Raw genomic sequence first — 25,073 nt, 5'->3', positions numbered from 1 at the left:
AAATCATAATGACAACCCAAAACATCCAAATGACCCTGATCAAAAGTTCACATACCCTGGTGATTTTGGCCTGATAACATGCACAGAATTTGACACAAATAGGTTTGAATGGCTACTAAAGGTAACATCCTCACCTGTGACCTGATTGCTTGTTATCAGTGTGTGTCATGGGGAAAGCAAAAGAATTGTCAATGGATCTACGAGAAAAGGTAGTTGAACTGTATAAAAGAGGAGAGAGATACAAAAAGATATACAACAAATTGATAATGCCAGTCAGCAGCATTCAGACAGTGATTAACAAATGGAAAATCAGGGGCACTGTAAAAACAAAACCATGGTCAGGTAGACCAACAAAAATTTAATCCATAACTGCCATGAAAATTGTTCAAATGCAAATAAAAACCCACAAATAACATCAGCTGAAATACAGCACTCTCTGAAAACTAGCGGTGCGGCTGTTTCAAGATGCACAGTAAGGAGGCACTTGAAGAAAAATTGGCTGCATGGTCGAGTTGCCAGAATATAGCAATTACTGTGCAAATGCAACAAAGTATCTTGCCTATAATACGCAAAACAGCACAGAGACAAGCCTCAAAACTTTTTGAACAAAGTAATTTGAAGTGATGAGACCAAAATTGAACTTTTTGGCCACAACCATAAACATTACATTTGGAGAGAGGTCAACTAGGCCTGTGATGAAAGGAACACCATTCCTACTGTAAAACATGGAGGTGGATTGCTGATGTTTTGGGGATGTGTGAGCTACAAAGGCACAGGAAACTTGGTCAAAGTTTAAGGAAAGATGAATGCAGCACGTTATCAGCAAATACTGTAGGCAAATTTGCAATCTTCAGCCCGTAAGTTGCGCATGAGATATACTTGGACGTTCATTGGCTACAGCAGAACAAAGTGAAGGTTTCGGAGTAGCCATCTCAGTCTCCTGACCTCAATATCATTGAGACACTCTGGGGAGATCTCTAGCATGCAGTTCATGCTAGACAGCCCAGGAAGTTACAGGAACTGGAGGCTTTTTGCCAAGAAGAATGGGCAGCTTTACCATCTGAGAAAATAAAGAACGTCATACACAACTACCACAAAAGACTTCAAGCTGTCATTGATGTTAGAGGGGGCAATACACGGTATTAAGAAATAGGGTATGTGAATGTTTGATCAAGGTCATTTGGATGTTTTGGGTTGTCGTTATGATTTAAAAAGAGAAAACACAGTAGTTTGGCAATAAATGGCTTCACCCAACCACTAACCATGAGTGGAGAAAAAGTTTTGGTGTTATCATTCATATTCTCTGCAAAAAGGCCAAGAAAGCAAAAATTCTGACGGGGTATGTAAACTTTTGAGCACAACTGTAGATAGATAGATAGATAATAAATAGATAATAGATTATAGATATTTTTAGATGTTCATTGAGTAAATATTTTTTTCCTAATCAAAAAAGAAAAAATATGTTTAAGTCACTGAAATTGAAGACTAATAAAAGTGCTTTATTGGAAGACTCAAAAAAATATATTTTTTTTACTCCCTTCACATTAACATCTGTTTCGGATTCTTTTGTTACAATGGGGGGAATAGCAAAGTTTAGAATGCAGAAACAAAAACTTGATGAAACCCTTATTAGGCCGGGATCACACATACGCGAGATACGGCCGAGACTTGCAGGTGAAAACCCAGCTCTGGCACCGGCACTTGGGAGCGGAGCGTGCAGCTCCATGTATTGCTGTGCGGCTGCACGCTCCGCTCCGTCCTTGCAGTCCTTTAGGATCCAAGGCAAAAAGAAACAAAACAAAATCCACAAACAAGTCTATTAAAGTGGAAAACATTGCACCAGTGTGAACAGAGCCTAAGAAATTGGATTTGTTCCACCAACTCTTTTTATTTCTTCAATCTTAGAATTTCTAGCTAGCTACTTCCATGTCATGAACATTGCTTTCTATACTTGGGCCCCAATTCATCAAGCACTTTTGGTCCAGAATTTTGGAGTAAAGCTGTTTGCGCAAAACATCTACATGACATCAGTCTCTGAATGGAGTAACTGTCTTGTGGTAGTTTACAACAGCTGAAAAATGTATTAAATTTATTAAGAGGCACACACCTTTAAATGAATTTGTCGCATCCTTACTCTAGCGCACTATTCATCGAGACTGAGGTGGTGCAAAACGTCATGAATTACAATGCTTGTAAAGCATTATTTTATGATATATAAAATTGTAATAGTCGACTAATTTTCACTTAGACTCTGAAAATTCCAAAGAAGCCAAAAATGTGTCTAATACTTCACATAGTGATCACTTCACTATGTGTATTTTATTTTGTTGGCTAGGTAAGTGATTTGTTTGAATAAGGGGTTGTGTATGGGCAGTAGCCTGATAAGCCACAGGTTACTAATTTATAATTTACAAATATTTGTGATGTCAGGAGCAAAATTTATTTGTAGTTCCTCCAAAAACTTAAATTATGAAGTTTAACATTTTTCCCTATCCATGTGATGTGGGATAACTTTCAGATTACTGGGGGTCTGACCGCCATTGTCACAATCAATTCCTGAGAAAGAGGGAAGCTGAATAAAGCAGTGGTCAATCATGTGCACCACCGCTCCATTCACTCTTAAAGGAAATCTGTCACCAGGATTTGCTACCTCATCTAATAGCACCATAACGTAGGAAAATAGGCCCTGATTCCAGCGATTTATCCCTTAGTTTACTGGGTGCAGTGGTTCTGACACGATCAGAGTTCTTAGATGTAGAATGCAGCAGAGCTGAGAAAGCAAACCCCGCCCACACTACAGCTTTCTATGTACATTGTCTATTGACAGTGAGCTATTTACCAGAGAAGGGGGCGTGGTCGAACCACTTAGCCTGAGGGAGCTAGTCTGGGTAGCGATAATCTCCGGGTGATTAAACATTCATTGTATGGAAACAAGAGCACACAGCCTAATATGTGACACATCCCTGAAATCTGTGTCTCAGTCCTCACATCATGCTCTCCTCAGATTATATAGCAAAACCCTGCTGACAGATTAACTACAATGGGAGTTCCGGAAATTGCTGCGCTCGGATGATCTTCAACACTCCTATTAAAATGAATGGGTTGTAGCAGAGGAAATGTAATATCACACGGTGACAATTCAAATGTTTGCACCAAATAAGCTAGAGCCCCTAAAGATTATGAAAAAATTAAGTATTGCTCCTTTATAGAGTAATCTGAGCACTTCATGCACTATTGAAATCTGGGAGTTTTAGTTTTGCTTAATTTTTGAGACTTGAAATTTTAATCATTCATTTTCTTCCTATTAACGTGTTAAGCAGCATTTCCATTTTATAAAGCATGGATTTTATGGTTGTAGGTATATGAATATTATCTAACATTAATATGCTTTGATGATGCTATTTACAATTTTATATTTACATGTGTTGGAATATAATCCAGAAACGAGACTTTAACTGTAGCGCTGACGAGATCAAGGAAATGGTAAGAGTGTACTTGGTCATATTCATTTTAAATCCTCAATCTATGATTAATAATGCCATTTCTTATGTTTCATGTACTATTTTTTGCATTTTCACTCCAGTTCTGGACAGCTCTGCCAACTGTTTGAAAAATGGGTGGAGCTTATCGTAGAGTTGGCGTGACCAAGCACAGCAGACAGATTAATCAATATTTACACTGGAAAAGTAGTGTAAATTATGACAGGAACGTATTCCAGTCCAGTATAGTACATGTTGTGAAGGCGTGAACTATTAATGAACTTAACTCTTCTTAGTCCAGAGCACTTTTCATTAAAATCGAAGTGCAAAAACGCAAGTCTTCATAAATCGGGGCCTGTGTGGATGCGATTAATGAATCAAAAGTAGACTTCAATCTATAAGGCACAACCTAAAAGGGAATTTTGCTAAAATTCATCCCCCTTCTTGGAATCTAGATCAGAAACAATAGATATTAAATTCTATAGAATTACAACAAAACACAGCTCTTGGTATTATTTGCACCAACAAATCCCACTCTTCAAATATTGGAGCTTTTTTCTACAATGGCTAAATATGTTCCTTTTTGTTTGCATCCAGCTAGGCTGAGATAACCTATTCTTTTTAGATAAAGCGTGCTTAAAATTCTGAAATGTTGACAGAAATAGGACACGATGATTATAGGTCTATGAAATCTCTTTCTTTTTTTTCCACAGGATGTGCTGAGTCAGCAATCTCAGAATGGACGTGTATAGTAGGTGTTAGGAAGAAAAATATGAGAAGAGAATTGTTAAACTGTTTCTATTCAAAATAAAAATAAGATGGGTCTGTTTGCCATTATACTGCGGTGACTCATTCTCTCTCGCACAGAATCCACACGGATATTTTTCCACTTGTTATCATTATACATTAAAGGGTAAATCTATAAAACTAAAATAAAATTAACGTGTCACTTTGAATATGCTATTCTACATATGGGCAGGTTGTAAAGCAGGAGGAGCTGAGCAGATCCATATATTAATTGTAGGAAAATATTTGGTGTATTTTATAAATTATTGACCAATGAGGGCTTAGGAATTCAGTGGGTGGTACTTCTCAGTGATTGACAGATGTACACACTCTCACGGGATAGGGGGTCCGCATTTATAGTGCACTTAATCCCCTTTAGCACTGCTTAAAGATTTTTCTTAATTGAAATTGACATACCAGATCAGGATCAGTATGAATTCAGATACATTTTTTTCTAGAATGTCATGAACAACTTCAGCAAAAGCTGTCAATGAGTAGTGCCAAAGAGGTTTTAGTGCCCTCATTGAAAAATCAATGGTAGCTCAAGATCACTGACTTCACCAATGTGACCTTCCCACATATTATCTACAAAACACCCCCAAATTTATTTTACACTGGTTTCCCTTGGAGAGGCCAAGGGTTCTCATCATCTACATGGGCACGTCTTGAATGTTGAAACTGGTACAAACTGGAAAATCATTCTGTATTAAAAGAGTTTCCCAGGGGATACAAATTAGTTTACAAAGCGCATAGACTGGTTTAAAACAAGGCGATACCCTCACTGATTCCCTGATGCCCCATATTGATGTTTACCTAGTCCCCTCTGGTGACTTCTCCCAGACAGGAAATGCCCGCTGAGCCAATCACTGACCACTGCAGATCACCCCTTCATCTAATTACTGGCTGAGCATTCATTTCCTTTGACTACAGGTGCGTCAAGACGGAATCAGGAAGTAGATACCAACGTAGACATTAAAACATCGAGAACAGGAGCCCTTTGTAAAATTATTTAAATATACTGGATAACCCATCTAACAAAAAAAGGTAACTAGTTGATGGTTGATTTTAAATATATGTGAATTTACTAGTTAAAATTATGTAATCTCTATAATAAAACCTCACTTTTGCTCCATTGTTAATCTCAAGACAATTTTGGGAGGTGGGTTCCTGTTTTTAACCTTTCACCACCTGTTCGGTTTCCACACTCCTATTATTTGAGATACTATAAGGTCATAGCGGCGCATTGATGGGGGTGGGGGGATGTAATGTTAAAAAATGCAAGTAAAGCAATTCCATGATAAAATTTAGAAAAATACTAGAAAGATAAAAAAAACCCTAAACAGGTAATAAGTACATATACCGTACATTAAAAATAAATATAGAAAACTTGACTCACATGCTTACAATATGTTTCAGTGCAACCTATTAGGATTTCTCAAATGCATAGTTTATAGGAACACACATAACTTTTTATTCTTGACTGCAATTGTCACAATTTGGGGTTGTTTGTTCTTGACATTAAGCTAAACATAAGATGTCCCACTGCTGGGACCCCTGGCAGTAGTACCTGGCAGTAAGTGTTTTTCCTACAGTGCTACCACAGGTGAAATTAAGTATTATATAGTGCCAAATGAAATAATTGAATAGTCCATGTAATTAATGTAAAAGTTGGGTTCTCCTGAAAGAAAAGCTATTTTTTTCCAATAAATGCTGATTCCTAAGTTGATGACCTCCACTATTAACTCAAGAAAAACAGTGACTATGAAAGATCTCTTAAAATTAAAGCAAAAGAGTATCATAGCCATATGGCGAATCACTTGGTCCTCATCAACCAGCGAACAGCTTTGAAACAGATCTTGTGGCATATACTCCATGACACCTCAAAAACAATTCTTTCTATTTAGCCCCCCAAAAAACCCAACCCACCTACCCCCATTTGGAAATTTTCAGGGCAGTTTTGTAGGTGTAATTGTATGCACTAGTATAATACTATTAGGGCACTACTCTCATGTCATTACTGAAGTGGTGACAGATCCTAGTTAACCCAGCTATCGGGAGGATTTCCCAACGTACACTTCCTACAGATGCGATGAAAGAATATCCAGCATGGTTGAAAAATGATTTAGACCCTATGGTCGAAACACGTCGTCGGTTTTGCTGACTGAGCTGGCCTGTTTATATTTATGTTCTGAAATAAATTTGAAGATTTTAGTCCACCCACAGGGTGTCGGATATCCTTTCACCATTCTGAAAAGTGCAGCTGTGGGAGGATTATACAGCAATACTGGTGAGCTGGAATTCCCATACATTGCCCATAAGTTCCTATGATAGAACGATATATACCGGGTCGTAAATATTTTTTTCCAGATGTTTTTGTCTGCAATAGCATGGATGTAGATTCAATAGACATATGCACTGGAATCTTACACAGTGCACATGCCAAATTCTGCAAAAGCACTATGAAATCAATGTGGTTTCCATGCTGTCATCCACAAAACCTTTTTCGGGGTCTGAAGAAAATCATGACATACGCAACACCCTCATTAAATCGCAAGCCACAAATATCCTGTCTACTTCATGTGAAGTCACATCACATTTGATCCATGACAAGTGGGTCATTGGGAGGTTTTTTTAATGCCCAAAATATTAAAATTAAAGAAACATTTTGGTAAAATAGATGGATACAAAGGGTAACATTTTTATATGGCTCTAGTAAAATGAAAACTGCGCTTTGATCTGAGAAGTTTCTATGGAAAATAACTCAATTTTTATATCTTCACTATGCTAGTCATATTTTGGGAGTGTGTATAAAACTGGAGTACCTAGTGGAAATCCACACAAAAACAGGGAGAACATGGAAATCCCATGCAGATGTTGACCTTATTTGGACTTTAACCCAAACCCTCAGCAAGGTAACAATAATAAGCACTGAGCCACCGTGCTGTGCATGGCTAAACAATATTGTAAATATAGTGAATGTGGCTCTTGCTGGAACACTGCTCAAGGTTGCCAACTTGACTTTTGATCTGGACAGCTTATCAAAAAATCACCGACAATATTTTTTTACAGATACTTTGGAAAGACATAATATATGATTGTGATTATGAGTGATCCTTGTCTACAGCCCGTAATTCTGATATGAAGACATCAGCTGCATTCACTGTTAACTGTAAAATCATAATTACAATCAAAATAATCAGTCTGTATAAGTTTCTTCAGCTTCAAAAAATCACGGGTAACTCAAATTTTTTTTAGAACAGGACTAATGACGGACTGTCCAGGCATTTCTTACCCAGCTGCTTCACACAAATCTAAAATTGATGCCATTCCCATCTCATACATTTATCATGTTCACAGGATTTTCCATAAATGTATAGCAGATGTGAATCTCACGCCAACAGGACCAGCATATATATCAAGAAAGAGTTCTTGACACACATTGCTCTCATCCAAGACATGGTCAGAAATCCCATCTTTTGTATAGGAATTCCGACCTCCTCTCCATGACAATCAGCACCCCGATTTCGAGATTTATAAAGGTCCTACTGGCGTGATACATACCTACCATAAATTTATGGCATATCCTGTTAATATACCAAAAAGGTACCAGATAGGATACCCCTCTAAAATCCAGAAAACAATTTTAAGACAGTTGTATGAAACAGCGCCATGTGTCCTACATCAAACCACTCACTTGAATAGGAACTCAACTGGCATAGCCCATAGACACGTGAGTTTCTATTTCTGGAAAAAAAAGTAAATGTATCTTGTACAAACCCCTTTAATTTTTTATATATAAATGTAACAATATAAAGATGTGTCCACCCTTACCCTTCAACAAAATTCATTAAACGGGTTATACAGCCTTTTAAATTTGAGGGCTTAACCGTGGAATAGACAATTGAGATCCAACCTGTAGAAGTACGAATATGGGCACCCTCTATGATTAGCATTGAGCTGTTAGAAACGGATGCAGCTCATGATACTAATTCAATATATTATAACAACATGCAAGAAAAATCCCTGACAGTCTGAGGGGTACGTAACAACCACTTGGTGTGCCACACAAAGACATATGCGGCATAAACTTCTCCTGGCAGTGTATCACAAAATCATGTTTTTTTTCTTTAAAACTGCACCCCTTATCTCAGAATATATCAAGTAAAAAGGAAAAATAGGGAAGGACACATCTGTATATGCTTTTTCCAATAATTGGTCTTTGTAGAAGTTCTACAGTTTTCTTGGAGAACATGTGATTTATGTCCATAATCCCAGTAGAAGGCATACAAGTGTATTAGCAGAATCTTGTGGTAGAACATTACACATGGTCGTCAATAAAGCTTTGTCTTCTTTTTAACGTTCTTACACAGAAAGCTTTACTATGTACAGCCCTAAAATAAGGTTCTAAGGTAGTTGTGATCTAATCACAGAGCAGGCTTGTATTAAGAAAAGAACATGTATACCTAAGATATATATATATATATATGATTCCGTACATAAGTCGACAAACTGTGGTCACGATGATCGCTTTGAATGAATATGCTTCTTGACGAGTTTAGGCACCAATGATTCCTAATGGATGAAGTCACCTAAATCACAAGACTAGAATAAGGTTAAAACATTAAATTTGGCTTTCACAAAACAGTTGATCCCACTGCTTTATTTGTTTTCTCCTTACCGAGCCACCCCTATTTATTAAAAAATACATTTTATAAATTTATTAAACTATTGGCTAAGCTTTGATACTACATGCCTTAGGATTTAATGATCCTTTACATTAACGACAGAGCAAACCGTGCGCATCTGGACAACATAATGAAGTCATATTTTTGGAAACCGACACGAGCGTAACTTCTAAATTTTGAAGACACGATGTAGGGATATGTATGATGTATGGATCACAAAAAGCCCACAAATAACCAGTGTTCTAGAATTGGCAATTCAGGCAAAAAAAGTGCTTCATTACATTCTCAAAGACCTTGAGATAATACATTTGTTTCTGCTATCCCTAAAGTTGATCCAATTAGATTTTTGCTTTACTAGCAGCCATGCAATAGACATTGGTATTTTTGATGATTGAATGAGAGAAAACTGTGAGATTAATAAAAAAAAAAACAACAAAAAAAATTTCAATTTACATTTTTTTGTAGTGGCAATCTACTATATACATCGGGCATGCAGATTTAGTCTTTGTGACAAGGAATTGTTTTTAAAAGAAAACATGTCATCGTCAATAATTCCAATAAATTTGACAAAAAATGGCTGCAAAAGTATACCTTCAATCTATTATATAAATTCATAATTTTCATCATGGCATGGAAATAAAAAAAAAAATGATCCAAAGCAATATGATCAATGTAATATTGAAGCAGATGAAGTATAAAAAAAATAGAGGGGTAACTCAAAGCTCCCAGGCCCCAATGCAAAACTATAAGCTAGACCCAAATATGATACATCATTTATAGAACTAATTTTATCAAATGGGGCAAAGGAACCAGGGGCTTATTATCACCTCCTATAGTGAGGCCCCTGCAACAAGTTTAGAGGAAAACACTATTTGTGACACTGAAATTTACAAGATGAGAAAATACATTTTTCAAAAACATTTCAGTCATTAGGGTGATAATTGCTGGTTATAAGTAAATTAGATTCCAGCTTGTAATTATGTAAATTAGGTAGAAATGATTTGGAAATGCATACTCAAAGAAAAAAAAAGTTACAAAAATGTTTTTAATGTTTAAAGTAAAGGAAGACACACATATGTATATGAATTTATATGCATGGAAGTTTTAGTGCTAAACAGTTTATATATATATATTTTTATATATATTTTTTATTTTTACATTCTTTTTGTATGATTGATCCATCTAAAATATTTCTTGATATATATATTAGGGTTCTAGAGATTTAAAGAGTTTCTTTTTGGGATGGTTTCAGTTTATTACAGTGCTGTTCATATGTACACATAAGAGGCATCATAAATTTGAAGCATAACGTGGTTTGTCTGTGTCTGTTTCTGTGGTTGGTCCTGTGGTGGTCGAATCCTTAGTGGAAGCTGGAGCTGATGTAGATGGTGGAGTTGGAGCTCCAGCTCTTGCAGGAGGTAGAGCTCCAGAAGACATCTGGCGAAACAGGGCAACCCTTGGTGGAACATTGCCCCGGCTTCCAGATTGAGCACCTGTAGCTTGCACATTTGATACAGGTTGAGGTAGGGAGGCCAATGACTCCCCTACCGTTGGATGTGGCTTTGTCACAAGAGTAGAAACTTCATGGGGTAAGGAAGGCTGTGAAGCAGAGAGAGGCCTCACATCTCTTGTCAGGTTAGAGTTTGGTAAAGCTTGGGTGCTCCTATGAATTTCATTGATCGGCATTGCTCCAGACGCTGACTGTTGCTGCTGTTGCTGCATTAGAGAAAGTTGTGATGCAGTAGGGGAACTGTAATGAAATGTTCGGCCTGCCAATGGACTCTGTACTGAGGGACTACCCACAGCTGATGTAAAAGAGGGTGAGAACATAGCAGCTTGCTGTGGGGTCTGTGGACTTGGTGTTGGAGACTGTAGGTTTCCATGAGAAAGACTGTTTGCTGTATAAACAGGTGGAGATTGGGTCCTCATTCTCAGAGATGTATTAGAATTTAGGGCTGGCATTTGTTGGTAGCTAACTGAGGGAGTCACTTCTATCATCTCCCTGTCGTGTTTCACTATCTGCTTCAGGATCTCGCTCTCCTGGTTGTTGAACACTCCCGTGTTGAGGTCCTTTTGAAATCGCTGCTGGAGAATGGAGTTCTTCTTCCCTGTTGGAAAAGATGATTGTTTTAATACTTTCTTAGAATGAAACATTTATCTCATTAGAAAAGATGAGTTATGATGCTAAGACGCCATAATCTTAAATTCCATAAATATTAAGAATAACCTCTTATTGCAGCAGAAGACATATGAAGACATCAAGAGTATAGTGAGCTCTTATTAAAGGCTCTTTAAGAAATTTTGCCAAAATGGATATTAACCACCGTTACACTGAATAGGTGATAACTATATGATGGCAAGAAATTTCAACGATCACTAGAACTGGCTTCCCGAGTCCTTATTTCCTGATTACTGCACAACTGCAGTGCAAAGGCTTTTAATGGTGTGGCATTCCCAAATGCACAATCTATGGGATGGGACTGATTGAAAAAGCCAAGTTCGGAGTTTGGCTGTTTTTGTCAACCCCATAGACATTGAATGCAGTGGAAGGGCACATGCTCGATCAACACTCCATTCAAACAACTCCTCATGGTGGGTGTGTAGTTTAAATAGCTCAGAGCCTTTTTCTAGTGATCAGTGTGGTTCAAAGCAATATCCATGGCGAACAGACATTTATTCTGTTGATAGGTGATGAATGTTCGTTGTTCTGAAACACATTATCGATAGATAGATAGATAGATAGATAGATAGATAGCTTTGCTTTCTGATATACAATTGATCTCCTAATTCTAGCAACCATAACATTGTGGACATGACATAAGATTTTTAGCATATTTTCCTCTAGCTATAATATATCACAAAGTAATAGTATATGACTAGAATATATGTGCTGTTGTAATACACAAGATCAGAATGAGCAGAACTTAAAACATAAAAATGTATTTCTTTCTAATAATGCAGTGTACAAGACCTTGTAAAACAAAACATATCAACTAAACTCACTTCCATCAAAAATAAATGTCGAAACATGAAATTAAGCCTCTGCAGACCCTCAATAATACACAGCCACTATTCCTATAAAGCACTATTCACATTAACCTTGTACTCCTTTAAGTCCTCCATCCCTATTTCATAGAATAATAAAAGATTCCTCCAGTGCATATATTTTTTTTAAGTTTACCTCCGTTTTTTAGATCTGTAGATACTTTAGTTTTACAAATGTCACGCTGTAATGTGATACTGTAGTTAATATGGTCGGCACGACCAGCGTTGGTTTGGGTGCACAAGCGGAAGAGATAGTCCAAGTAATCAGTGAAGGGAAAACTATGGCACAACAATTATTAGTTAGTCTTTAAATTAATGGATTTATTTGTGAAACATCAGCATTTATAACACCGACTAAAGCCACAAACAACCAATGTTTGATCCTTTCTGCACTTTGTTAACTGCTTATTCTAAGTTTTAGCCATTCCATATGGCCCACCGCTCTGCACAGACCATGCATGAAGTCCACAAAGGACCAAAACATTGGCTGTTTTTTGCTTTGTGGATATAATAAATGCTGATGTAAATAACTTTACATATTCAAGACAAACCAATTGGAGCGCCATAGTTTATTCTTCACTGAATATTTCAATCTGATGTAATTACTTAGAACTGAATTTAGAGCTGGTCATATAAATCCATATTCATGTGGTGCATGATAATTACGTACTAATCCCATACATGCTGAAAAAAATATGGCCCTGAGATCTTTTGACAGAGCCGGATTTGAAGCACAAATAATGTTATGAGATCAGTAAAACTATACAACCCCTTGAAATGAATACAGTGAATGAAGATCAACTGCTTGATAAAGCTGAACTGCTAGAGTTATTGCCATCACTGATTTTCCTTCAAATTTGGCTAAATATATTTATTCAGTTAACAATTTAAGACTAAATTCCATATAAAATATAATTAAATTCAGCTAAAATGTACATACATCAACCTACTGTATAAGTTAGGATACAAGTTACAACCCCAATTCCAAAAAAAAGTTGAGACGCTGTTTAAACTGGAAAAAAAAACAAGAATGCAATGATTTGGAAACCTCTTGTAGCCATATTTTATTCACAACAGAACATAGAAAACAGATCATAAGTAGGAAGTTAGACATTTTTCCATTTATTGAGAAAAAAACTTGTTTTGAAATTGATGGCAGCAACTAGGGGTGACTGGATCTTTGAAAATTCAAGTCTGCCACCTTCACTTAATTTTCTCCAAAAATTTAATTTATCTACTATATAATTGTCTAAGGGTCACTTCCGTCTTTCTGTCTGTCTTTCTGTCTCTCTGTCACGGATATTCATTGGTCGCAGGCCTCTGTCATGGAATCCAAGTAGCTGATTGGTCTCGCCAGCTGCCTGTCATGGCTGCCGTGACCAATCAGCGACGGCCACAGTCAGATTAGTCCCTCCCTACTCCCCTGCAGTCAGTGCCTGGCGCCCGCTCCATACTCCCCTCCAGTCACCGCTCACACAGGGTTAATGACAGCGGTAACGGACCTCGTTATGCCGTGGGTAACTCACTCCATTACCGCTGCTATTAACCCTGTGTGACCAAGTTTTTACTATTGATGCTGCCTATAGTAAAAACATCTAATGTTTAAAAATAATAAAAAAAATAAAAAATCATTATATACTCACCTTTCCCGCTCCTCATGACGCTCCGGTGACCGCTCCATGCAAGCGGCAGGTTCCAGTGGCAAGGATGGTCTGCGAGAAGGACCTGCCATGACATCACGGTCATGTGACCGCGACGTCATCACAGGTCCTGCGCGAGAAGGACCTGCCGTGAAGTCACGGTCATGTGACCGCGACGTCATCACAGGTCCTGCGCGCCTGCGCGAGAAGTAGGCGACAGGACTACAAGGCTCCCTGGAAGGTGAGTATGTTTTTTTAACATTTTTTAACCTGTGACATACGTGGCTGGACAATATACTACGTAGCTGGGCAATATACTACGTGACTGGCCAATATACGACGTGGCTCTGTGCTGTATGCTACGTCACTGGGCAATATACTACGTAACTGGGCAATATACTACATGGCTGGGCAATATACTACGTGGCTCTGTGCTGTATACTACATCACTGTGCAATATACTACGTTGTTGGGCAATATACTACGTGGCTGGGCAATATACTATGTGGGCTGTGCAATATACTACGTGGACATGCATATTCTAGAATACACGATACGTTAGAATCGGGCCACCATCTAGTGTCAAATAAATTCGCACAGAACTCAGTGCTGGAAATGGAAGAGAGATCACATGAATAATACATATAATCTGCTTACCTGTGGAATATAGATGTAATCCAACTTTGTTTAACATACTACCAATCCTGCACCTGACTATGCTCCACTGGAAACCACTAGTCTCCAATGCTAGGAGTCGAGTTCCCACCACTGCACAGGGAGAATCTCGAACCATGTCTGCTGTGGTCTCCCATTCTCCTCCATCCGCAGTGGAGCCTGATCAGCAGAGACGTCGGTCCCAGCGTCTGGCTCAAGCTGATACTGCGTGCTTCATTACTGCTACCTTTCCAGGCTCTGCCTTTGTAGCCAGTACTGATCAGCAGCGAGCAAGCATTTCAGGGACTAAGTCCTGCTTTTTCCATACTGAGCATGCCAACAGGACGACTACCCATTGGAGGTCAGGGGTCACACGCTCAGGTCCTGTAGCAGCTCCTATTGGACCACTAGGAAGGTCCTTGAGTGCTACAGCTATGAAGGGATCGCATGGCCGCACGGCCATGCCCTAGTATAAATCTGTGTTTATGTGTGTGTGGATGTATGCATGTTCTGGTGAAAGCTCCAAATCATTCCCATCCCTAGAGTTGTTGAATGCTCGTGAGTGTTGTAGATGTCTAGCGCCAGATATTGCCATCCAGCACCAGGCACAAAATATACTGCATCTATTCTGCAGTGACCGCCGCTGCGGTACTGTACGCACTCTTTGCGGCTATCATAAGCGTCTCCTGACAATCCGTCAGTGTAGGGTGGGAACTCCCGTTTGATCCCAGCATCTGACTCAGGGCGTCCTAAGGCGCAGGCTCAAAAGCCACCAAGGGTCAGAGCGGGATCAACCACCAGCATAGTGGGGGTGAGTTGCAGGGATCCCACTAGTATCCATTTGCTGCGCCCTGTGAATGCTAACAGGGCACAGCGTTATCTTTAATCCCGGCGACTCTGTGAAGCAACAGAGTTCATTCTTATACAGACCAGGTGACGGTACCCGTGTCTATTCAGGTGTAGTACCGCGAACGCACCTATACTATCTCTGTATTTACTCGGTGCGTTCCGCCAGCCCTAACATCCAATCACTATTGGAAGCACAGATCTACTGACCACCAATGTACAAGGCATGAAAATCTAGTTGATAAACTGAGGTGTGATTTTATTCTGCTTTCTCATGTATTTGCTGTATCAGATGTATCCAGGCTTGGACTGGCCGACAGGAGAATCCTAGGCAAAAGTGGGCCACCACGCTTTTATATGAGCAATACTTGGAACAATATACTTGGAATCACTATGCACAGACAAAGGTGACATCTTATTCATCTAACAATCTGGTTCTAGTGGTGAACTGGCCGCCTGCCATCCAGAACTTTCACCAATAAAATAATTTGGCTCTTTATGAAATAAAAACTCCAGCACAGAAGACCCTGGACTGTTGTAAAATTAAGAGGGCATACTACACACTGATTAACATGGCCCTGTCCCAACTTTTTTGAGATGTGTTGCTATCATTAATTTATAATAAGCTAAATTGTTCAAATTAAATGGAAAAATGTGTGACTCTCAACTTTTGATTTATATTTTTTGTTTTGCAAAATTCAAATTTGCCATATTTCTCAGGAAATTTGATTTGGTTCATAAAGTTAATGTTTCTTACTATGTTCCCCAAACTCCAAAGCATACTATATATAATATATAAAAAAAAATACTTATACCTGCCTCACCACTCCCCTCTCCAACCCCAATGCTCCTAAACATCACTCGTCTGGTCCTCGTCGCATCTTCAGATTCCTGCCACTCAAGTTGAATTACGTCTCACACCAGGTCTGAATTTTCAGGTCTAATGAGCAGAACACTTTTGCTAGTGGCTGCAATCTAAACATGCGTCGAGGATGAGCGACGTTGAGGAGTGGATGATCCGGAAAGGCGAGCAGTAAAGGAAGTATAATGTTTTTTTACAATCTGATGACAAGTTGGATCGCCCCCAGGCGAAGGGCAGCAGTTTACTCGGTACCGGGTCTGTCTCTCTCGGTTCTGGGGATGTCACGGTGGCCCGACCCGGTCCGTGGCCCTTCTGAGGGGTGCCCAATTAAAGGTGTTGTTTGTACGGTGTTCGTGACGCCACCTGTGGTGTTCGGTCAGGGTGACCGACGCTGCTAGGGGTCCGCTGTGGTGATGGAATGGCAGCTAGATGGTGTATCTTCCCACAGGAAGTACGTCCCCAGGGCTTCCCAGATGTATAGGTGGTGATGGTGGACGTCGTAAGGCGCAAGGAATAACGAGGGCACAAAGGTTGCAGTCTCTTTACCTTTTACTGAAGACTTCAGCATCCACAGTCCAGAGTACTGTTCACAGGGCTGGCTGAATCCGGCTGGTCCGAAGGCACATCCAGAGTTCCCTTTGCAGGTGACAATCAGTAGCCTTCCTACTAGCGCCTGTGTGTTGTAGTACCTCCCTGCTGAGCACCACGGGATAGTCCTCACAACTTTCGTGGATGTTTCTGATGTTCTCTCTCTCTCTGTCCCCCAGATGATATGGATAGGGCAACCCGTATGACGGGGTAGGCCTGGAGCTATTTTATAGGGACCCTAGAGACGCCCCTCTCCCACAATTTGCCTCCGTTGTCTTCATAGGTATTAAGGTCAGGCAGCCAACTTGGAATTGACTGTCCTGCCGGTCTCTGAAGTAATGCGTAGAGCCTATTACTCCCTCGGTGTTCCGGCCACCGGCTACGCGCCTCGGAAGGATGTTGCCGGTCTTAAGGCAGGACTCCTCACAGTATTATCTCCTTGTGCTGTGATCTCGTTTCTCACTTTCTACAATATACTTCGCTTCGTGTCCTTTCTTAGGATGCTGCCGCAATAAAGTGCAGGCGCAGCTCCGTAACGTTCTATCTCGCGCTTGGCCTCTGTCAGGATCCGACCCCTGACAGGGACCCTCTGTCTGTAGCTCAGATGTTCCTCCTCCCCCTGTCTGCCTGACAGGTCCTCTCTGGGTCTAACCCAGGCAGCTTCTCTCTGACTTCCTATCCAACCCACCAGTTTTACCCATGTGTGAGGAGTGGCCTAGTAGATAGAACCTTTGCTCCCCCTGGTGGACTGGAGTGTGAAGTGTAGTGTGTGACTGTGATACCTGGTCAGGTGAACTCCTTTAGTACAATCAGATGTAACATCACTCCCCCTGGTGGAAGAGCGACATTACTGCAACGACCAGGACTCTGGGGCACTGCACTTTCACTGTTCTGAAAAACGGGCGGCGAGCGGATTACAAAAAATTAGCATTTTGGCAGTTTGTAGGATTCAATTCCACTCAAATTTATTTGCTAATCTCTAGCTATAAGAGATTTCTAAATCATTGCATTCTTATTTTCTTTACATTTTACACGGTGTCCCAACTTTTTTGGAATTGGTGTAGACCATCATAAGCATAGTGCCAATTGGCTGCAGTTATCACAGCCCCTGGTTACAATAATATTGTTAATATTTAGATCTCACTGCTCAGATGTAGCTGCTTTCACCTGTATTTGCATCTGAGAGCATTGGGGATTATCTTAAAAGCAGAAGAGAGCTTTCAGTACTACTATTATAGAACATCATACCAATCCCACTTCTGGGATTATGGTGTGGAGTGGCATAATGTACGGTAGCCGAAACCCTCTAGTCCTCATTATATATACACTAACCACTCAAAGTTACGTGATTTGATGGTGGAACTTGTGCTACAGCCATTTCTTCACAGTGTCCCAGGAGACTTTTTTAACATGACAATGACAGGTCACATGTTGCTTGTGCTACTATGAGCAGCCTGTGTGGTCTTAACAGGCTAAAATGACTTTTGTAGTGTCTCTGGACTTATCTCCCCGTCAAGCACATTTGGGACATCATTGAACGGCATGCAAAAGCAGCATGTCACAGTGGAATTTGGTGATTTGTGTGTCCAAGGGCATTCAGTGTGGCAAAACATTCCTCAGACAATCATTAATAAGTGTGGGGATTTTTGCACGTGACGCTTATACTCTATACTGAATTAAGCAAGATGTATTGAAGATTTTGTTTCCATATTTTCATCAATGACATATCATTAACATGTCTTATCGATTCCATGATTTCCCCAATTCTATGACTTTTCCGTCTTAGGGTTGTAACTTTATTGCTCATGAGTACTTAATACAGATGAGCCAATCTGACAAAATTCAAGTTCACCAACTAGCACAGATTTTACCAGTAAATTCGATTTGCAGAGTAGTTATTCTACGCAAATTGAATATTCCCCATTATGCTCCTGTGTCTCTCCAAAGCCTGTAGCTTAATAAACGTAAGATGTAAAAAGAGAAAAAAAAGCAGCATGGGAGGGAGTGAGCAGAGAGAACAGTTGGCAAAAAGTTAAAAAGAAGAAAAAATATACTTCATCGCTCAGTTTTTCTGCTACCTTCGCTGCTCCCTCTCTCGTCTGGTCCTCTGCATCTCTGTCACACCTCATTTCTGGCCAGTCTTCACTCTGGATCGAGGTTTCCAGCCACAATTAAAGCCTGGAGCATGCACACTGAACTCCTGGGCATACTCACAGCTGCAAGTTTCAGCCTAGAGTGATCATCAAACTGAGACTTCCAGCCATAGGCCCTGGAGGTGACTGCAAATGCCAAAAAAGAGTTAAAAAGAAGAAAAAAAACATTCCTCAACACTCTGCTGTCAAGCCTGTCCCGCTGCCTTCTGTCCACTGTCCACTTTCCAGTCCTCTGAGCCTCCTTCGCGTTGCATCTCCCTCTAGGCAAGGGCTAGAAAACAGGGTCATAGGTGTGGTGCAATGGAGGTGTAGAGGAATGAAAAGTGGACAGGGAGCAGTGGAGGCAGCTGAAAAGGTGAGTGATTAGGTATATATATATTTTTTTCTTTTTAACTTTTTGTCTGCCCTAGTGTTAAGCAAGGGCACAAATTATCCACAAATTACAAAACAATCTGTATTCTCCAGAATGCAGAATTTTGTAAAATTCAATTCCACGTGAATACATTTGCCCATCTTTAGTACTTGGTGATGTACTTTATTGTTCTAAACGGCTCCAATGTCCCAGATTTAACATGGCTCTTGGTTCTGGTAGATCTATGTTCTCGTGGGTCACAATACAGCAAGGAAGCATCCTGTTGGCTTGTGACCAGTAATATTCTGGAAGGGACCTGGCTGTCATGCTCAATATGGTACATAAGACACCCCCTTCTCCAAAAGGAGATGCCAAACCTAATGAAATGAATAGGCAGCCACCTCTATTCGAGCATATCACTAGTTATATACTAACACATGGACATGAAAACTTTGTTCTTTTTTAATTTATAATGAGTAATACTCTTTAACAGTCAGAAAAGCATTTTACAGCCACCAAACAACCATATTGCCTGATTCATCTACTTACTACTTCTCATGTAAGCCTAAGCCTAATGCTATTCATCCAAAGCGCCAAGTGATCCTACACCATTCCACCATCAATATAACTTCAACATTAGAATATTCCTCAACATCAGAACAACTGATAAGTCAAGAAAAAAAAGAAAATCAACATATTTTTCATATATTAACTTTTCACACCACATCTTCCACAGAGCAAAACCTACTGATTAGTAACCTTACTCGTAACATATCCTGATGAAGTAGCCAGTTTGGCTTTGAAATGCATTGGCTCTGAAAACAATATCGTAACTTTGGATAATGCACCTGCTGTTTACCCTGCACTTCACCAAAAAGGAGAGACAGTGTAATACTATATAAATAAATTAAAAAAATTACCAATTAGAAAGAAAATGAATTAAATCTTAAATCACCAATTCAATAATGATATTAGGGACCCTCCAATTTTTCACTTTGGTACTTTCATTTTTTTTCTCCTGTTCTTTTAGGAGTCATAACTATTTTATTTTAGTTGTGACATATCTTTATGACTACTTGATATTTAGTGGTATGTTGCTGTTTTGATGGACAACATTCCATTTACTGTATAATGTACTGCAAAGTAGTAAAAATATAAATTCTAATTGGGGTGAAATGATAAGGTGGGTTCTGTTTTTACGGCATTGTGCTGTTAAAATAAACTGGCAATATGTTTCTCCAGGTTAGTACGATTAAGGCGATACTAAAATATGTTTTTTTTTTATTTTAAAAATAAGTGTTTAGGAAAAAAGAAATTTTAACAATGATGGAGCTTTGTAAGGGATTGTTTATTGCATGCTGACATGTTGTTTATATTGATACCATTTTGGAGGTACATATGACATTTGGATCATTTTTATTGTATTTTTTGAGGGAAAGTGTGGAAACCATAAAAAAGGTAATTCTGGCATTTTATTTTATTCATTTTCTGCCTTTAAGGTACGGTTTAAATTTTATATTTCAATAGATCATACGTTTACAGATGTTATGATACCAAATATGTTTATTTTTCATTACTATATAATTTAATTTTTGACCAGGGCAAAGGGGGGTGATTTAAACTTTTGTATTTTTTATTGTTATACTTTAATTTTTTTTTATTTTTATTTTCCAAAGGAGACTTAAACATGATGATCTCTCATAATTTATATGAAAATACTAACATGATGATCTCATACTGTATATGAAAATACTAGAAAAAAACCACAAAAAGAGAGGAAAAAGAGGAAAAAACCTCCACTATTCTAGAAAAAACACCAGAAAAACAGGCAAAGGTGCTTATCTATCTTGGCCTTGAATCAAATGTATTATCATGGTGCAGCAGGCCCAAGTAAAGATGGCAGCTGCACAGGTGCAGCCAATCCCTGATTGTAGGCTGCCTGTCTCATTGGTATTATCAAACCTGTGCAGTTGCCATCTTTACTTGGGCCTGCTGCACCATGATAGTACATTTGATTCAAGGCCTAGACAGGTAAGCACTTTTGCCTGTTTGTCTGGTGTTTTTTCTATGAAAATACTACAGTATAGAGCGCAACAGACGTTCTCCTAGGAAGCGCAGCCTGAGACTGCGCTGTGCGGGAGGACCAACCAGACAGCCAAGGGAGACTTTGGCAGGCTCTCAGCAGCCATGGTACCCCATCGGCTCTCTGCAATAAATAGGCCGGTTAAATGCCGTTGTCAGTGATTTAAAGGATCTTAATTTTATACCTATATTTAGATCCATTTTCCAGTTAAAGAGAAAATTTTTGTGGTCCAGCACTAATTGAAACAATAAAACAGCACTTATAGTTCCTTTGTCATAAAATCCTCACATAAGAGCGTGAAAATCACGACACATGATTATTTGTGAGTTTTCCACTCCCAAGAGCTCTTAGTTACTATTTTCCAAAATATTTTATTATATTTATCAAGGATAGGCCAACAGGTGCATGCTCAGAAGGTTTTGGCACCATGTGGTTTAATGAGTCCTAGAGTTTATAGCAAGTTGCATGAATGACTGCATGTTTCAAAGATTCTTCAGAAAAGTACATGAGTATTTCTCAAAGTTAAAACCAAGTCACACAGCCCCCCGAGGAAGCCTACAGCGTGAAACGTGCGTCGGGGCTAAGGTGGACGTTCTCAGCAATCACTCCCTATGGGCAAGCACTACTTTCGGCACTTTATACCAATGTAGGCACCTTGATTGGATTGTGTGCAAACAATAGATGGAATATTAGGGAGCATTATGTGGGACACCATTACATACGTTACTAACCACTTGTTGACATATTTCTCTATTTGCTAAGATGTAGTCTTTGCCCCACTCCCTATTACCCATATTGCAACTTACTTAAAGGACATAGAGTGTCATAAAATCTACTTAAATCTTAAGTACTGATTATATAGTGAGCCATACCAAATTGCTGGAGTCACGCACCCTTGTCATTCACCATTTCTCATCTTATATGTATTGTTTGTCAAATCATGGTATTAATCTGTAATAATACAATTTTGCATCTTTTATTACACTTTTGATCTCTTGCACTCATTAATATTATGAGGCATTATACTCCAGAATTTTGGAAGGATTACATTTATCAAAGTTAGGCCAACATTTGCATGTTCAGAAGGTTGTGGTACCATGTGGTTTAATGAGGCCTAGAGTTTATAGCAACTTGCTTGAATGATTGCAGATTTCAAAGATTCTTTAGAAAAGTACACTAGTATTTCTCCAAGTTAAAATCAATTCACCATTGCTCAATTGCAATCCAGCTAGCCTTCTGTGCACCTCATGTGGTCAAATCCCATTATGCCAATGTATCAACTGTTATAACTCAATGTGGTGAGCTGTGGCCAGTGACTCCTAGTCATGCATGCTCCAGGTTTGAATTGCAGCTGGAAACCCAGATCCAGAGTGAAGATTGGCCAGAGATGAGGTGCGACAGAGATGCAGAGGATGGGACAAGAGACAGGGAGCAGAGAGGGCGGTAGAAAAGCTGAACGATGAAGTTTTCTTTTTCTTTTTTTTTAACCTTTTGCCAACTGTTCTCATTTTTTTAGATCAGAAATTTACATTTATCCTTAAAATCTCCAAAACCTGCACAAACTTGGAGTCACTGGCCACAGCTCACGACATTGCGATATAATAGTAGACACGTTGGCATTATGGGATTTGACCAAACGAGGTGCACAGAAGGCTAGCTGGACTGCAATTGAGCAATGGTGACTTAGTTTTAGCTTGGATAAATGTTCATGTACTTTTCTGAATAATCTGTTAAACATGCAGTCATTAATTCATGCAAATTACTGTAAACAATAGATCTCATTAGCACAATGCATATGAATACTTGCTAAATTTCAGAAATTGAAGTTGAAGAAGTCATGTATTACTGCACACATGGCCATTTCTTTTTTGTAGGCAATGGGCCTTCCAAGCCTCTGCTACCTGCTTCTAAATGTGTAATTAGATGACAGTACTTAGGTTAATGATGAGGCATCCAGGTTTCACACATAAATATTTTTCTGAAGGTGCTACGTTCAGGGAGATTTAGCTGCGTCTGGAAAGTTTGCCTGCTCTTCTGAGACTCCAGGAGGTCTCTACTCTTTCCAAGGAGCCTTTGGGAAATTCAAGGAAAATTGGCAAGTTCGAGCATGTAGCGGTAAAGAAGCTTCATTATAGGTGCAAAGTTCGGACTTGTTTTGCAGCCCATGAACTGAGAGGCAAGCATTGTAGCTTAAAGGGGTTATCCATGCTTGGGGTACAAATCTGCAGTCACTGTGACTGCAGACTCGTGAATCCTCACAGCGAGAGCAGTGCACACAGTCAGGAATCTCAAGTGCTGGGAGTGGCCCTCAGGTGACCACAAGTATACGATTTGCAAACTTATGGTCACATTTCAAATAGACGTGTCTGGCTTCGCTCAATTTGTATTGAGTGAGGCCATGCATGACTAGCTGGCATTTGACCTCATGTATTCAAATCATATACTTGTGATCACTAGTGTTGAGCATTCCGATACCGCAAGTATCGGGTATCGGCCGATACTTGCGGGTATCGGAATTCCGATACCGAGATCCGATACTTATGTGGTATCGGGTATCGGTATCGAAACAACATTAATGTGTAAAAGAAAGAATTAAAATAAAAAATATTGCTATACTCACCTCTCCGACGCAGCCTGGACCTCACCGAGGGAACCGGCAGCGTTGTTTGCTTAAAATGCGCGTGTTTCCTTCCTCCCGTGACGTCACGGCTTGTGATTGGTCGCGTGCCGCCCATGTGGCCGCGACGCGACCAATCACAGCAAGCCGTGACGTAATTTTCAGGTCCTGAATGCCGAATTCTAGGCATTCAGGATTTTAAAATTACGTTCCGGCTTGTGATTGGTCACGTCGCGGTCACATGGGCAACGCGACCAATCACAAGCCGTGACGTCACGGGAGGCAGGAAACGCGCGCATTTTAAAATTACGTCCCGGCTTGTGATTGGTTGCGTGCCGCCCATGTGGCCGCGACGCGACCAATCACAGCAAGCCGTGACGTAATTTTCAGGTCCTGAATGCCTAATTCTAGGCATTCAGGATTTTAAAATTACGTTCCGGCTTGTGATTGGTCGCGTTGCGGTCACATGGGCGACGCGACCAATCACAAGCCGTGACGTCACGGGAGGCAGGAAACGCGCGCATTTTAAAATTACGTCCCGGCTTGTGATTGGTTGCGGCACGCAACCAATCACAAGCAAGCCGTGACGTAATTTCAGGTCCTGAATGCAGAATTCTGCATTTTAAAATTACGTCCCGGCTTCTGATTGGTTGCGGCACGCAACCAATCACAAGCAAGCCGTGACGTGACGTGAATTCTGCATTCAAGACCTGAAATTACGTCACGGCTTGCTTGTGATTGGTTGCGTGGGACATGTTATCGGGGACAGGTTAGTACATAGCCTATACCAAAGACCACAGCCAAAGGGTACGTGGCTCGATAGAAAACCGTTGGGCTTCTATAAATGTGGAAACTGTACCAAATGTAAATATGTAAAACCATCAAAGCAATTTACCAGTGCGGCGAATGGTAGGTGTTTTGATATAAGGGACTTTGGTAATTGCAGATCAGTAGAAGTAATATATAAGATCACTTGCTCCTGTCCCCTTGACTACATAGGTAAGACTACCAGGGAGATAAAAACTCGGTTCAGTGAACATCTCGGGGATATTAAGCATGATAGAGATACCCCATTGGCCCGGCACTTCAATCAGGTACATGGAGGAAGTTTGGAGGGGATCACACTCTGTATGATTGAGCTGTTGAAACCAAGAATCAGAGGAGGAGACTTTGATAAAGCCCTTTTAAAACGTGAAGCGGAGTGGATTTTTCGTATGCAGTCTGTGTCGCCGAGGGGACTGAATGAGTCTTTGACGTATACATGCTTTTTATGACACTCCGTC

The 25,073-nt window shown here is 39.8% G+C and overlaps 1 protein-coding gene across 2 annotated transcripts in view; it reads right to left on the bottom strand.

The window, feature by feature from the left end:
- Positions 1-1,341: 1,341 nt before the first annotated feature.
- HCN1 (hyperpolarization activated cyclic nucleotide gated potassium channel 1) overlaps positions 1,342-25,073 on the bottom strand; it is a 508,213-nt gene continuing 484,481 nt past the window's right edge. For both annotated transcript variants that reach the window (XM_077285340.1, XM_077285350.1), the window contains one exon: positions 1,342-11,058. In XM_077285340.1, the coding sequence (XP_077141455.1) occupies positions 10,241-11,058 (818 nt within the window). In that variant the 3' untranslated portion in view covers positions 1,342-10,240. The remainder of the gene's footprint in view (positions 11,059-25,073) is intronic.

Source organism: Ranitomeya variabilis, chromosome 1 (genome assembly GCF_051348905.1).
Source record: "Ranitomeya variabilis isolate aRanVar5 chromosome 1, aRanVar5.hap1, whole genome shotgun sequence".
Taxonomy (NCBI): Eukaryota; Metazoa; Chordata; class Amphibia; order Anura; family Dendrobatidae; genus Ranitomeya; species Ranitomeya variabilis.
Note: the sequence above shows the minus strand (reverse complement) of the source record. Positions and strands in the feature narration are given on the sequence as shown.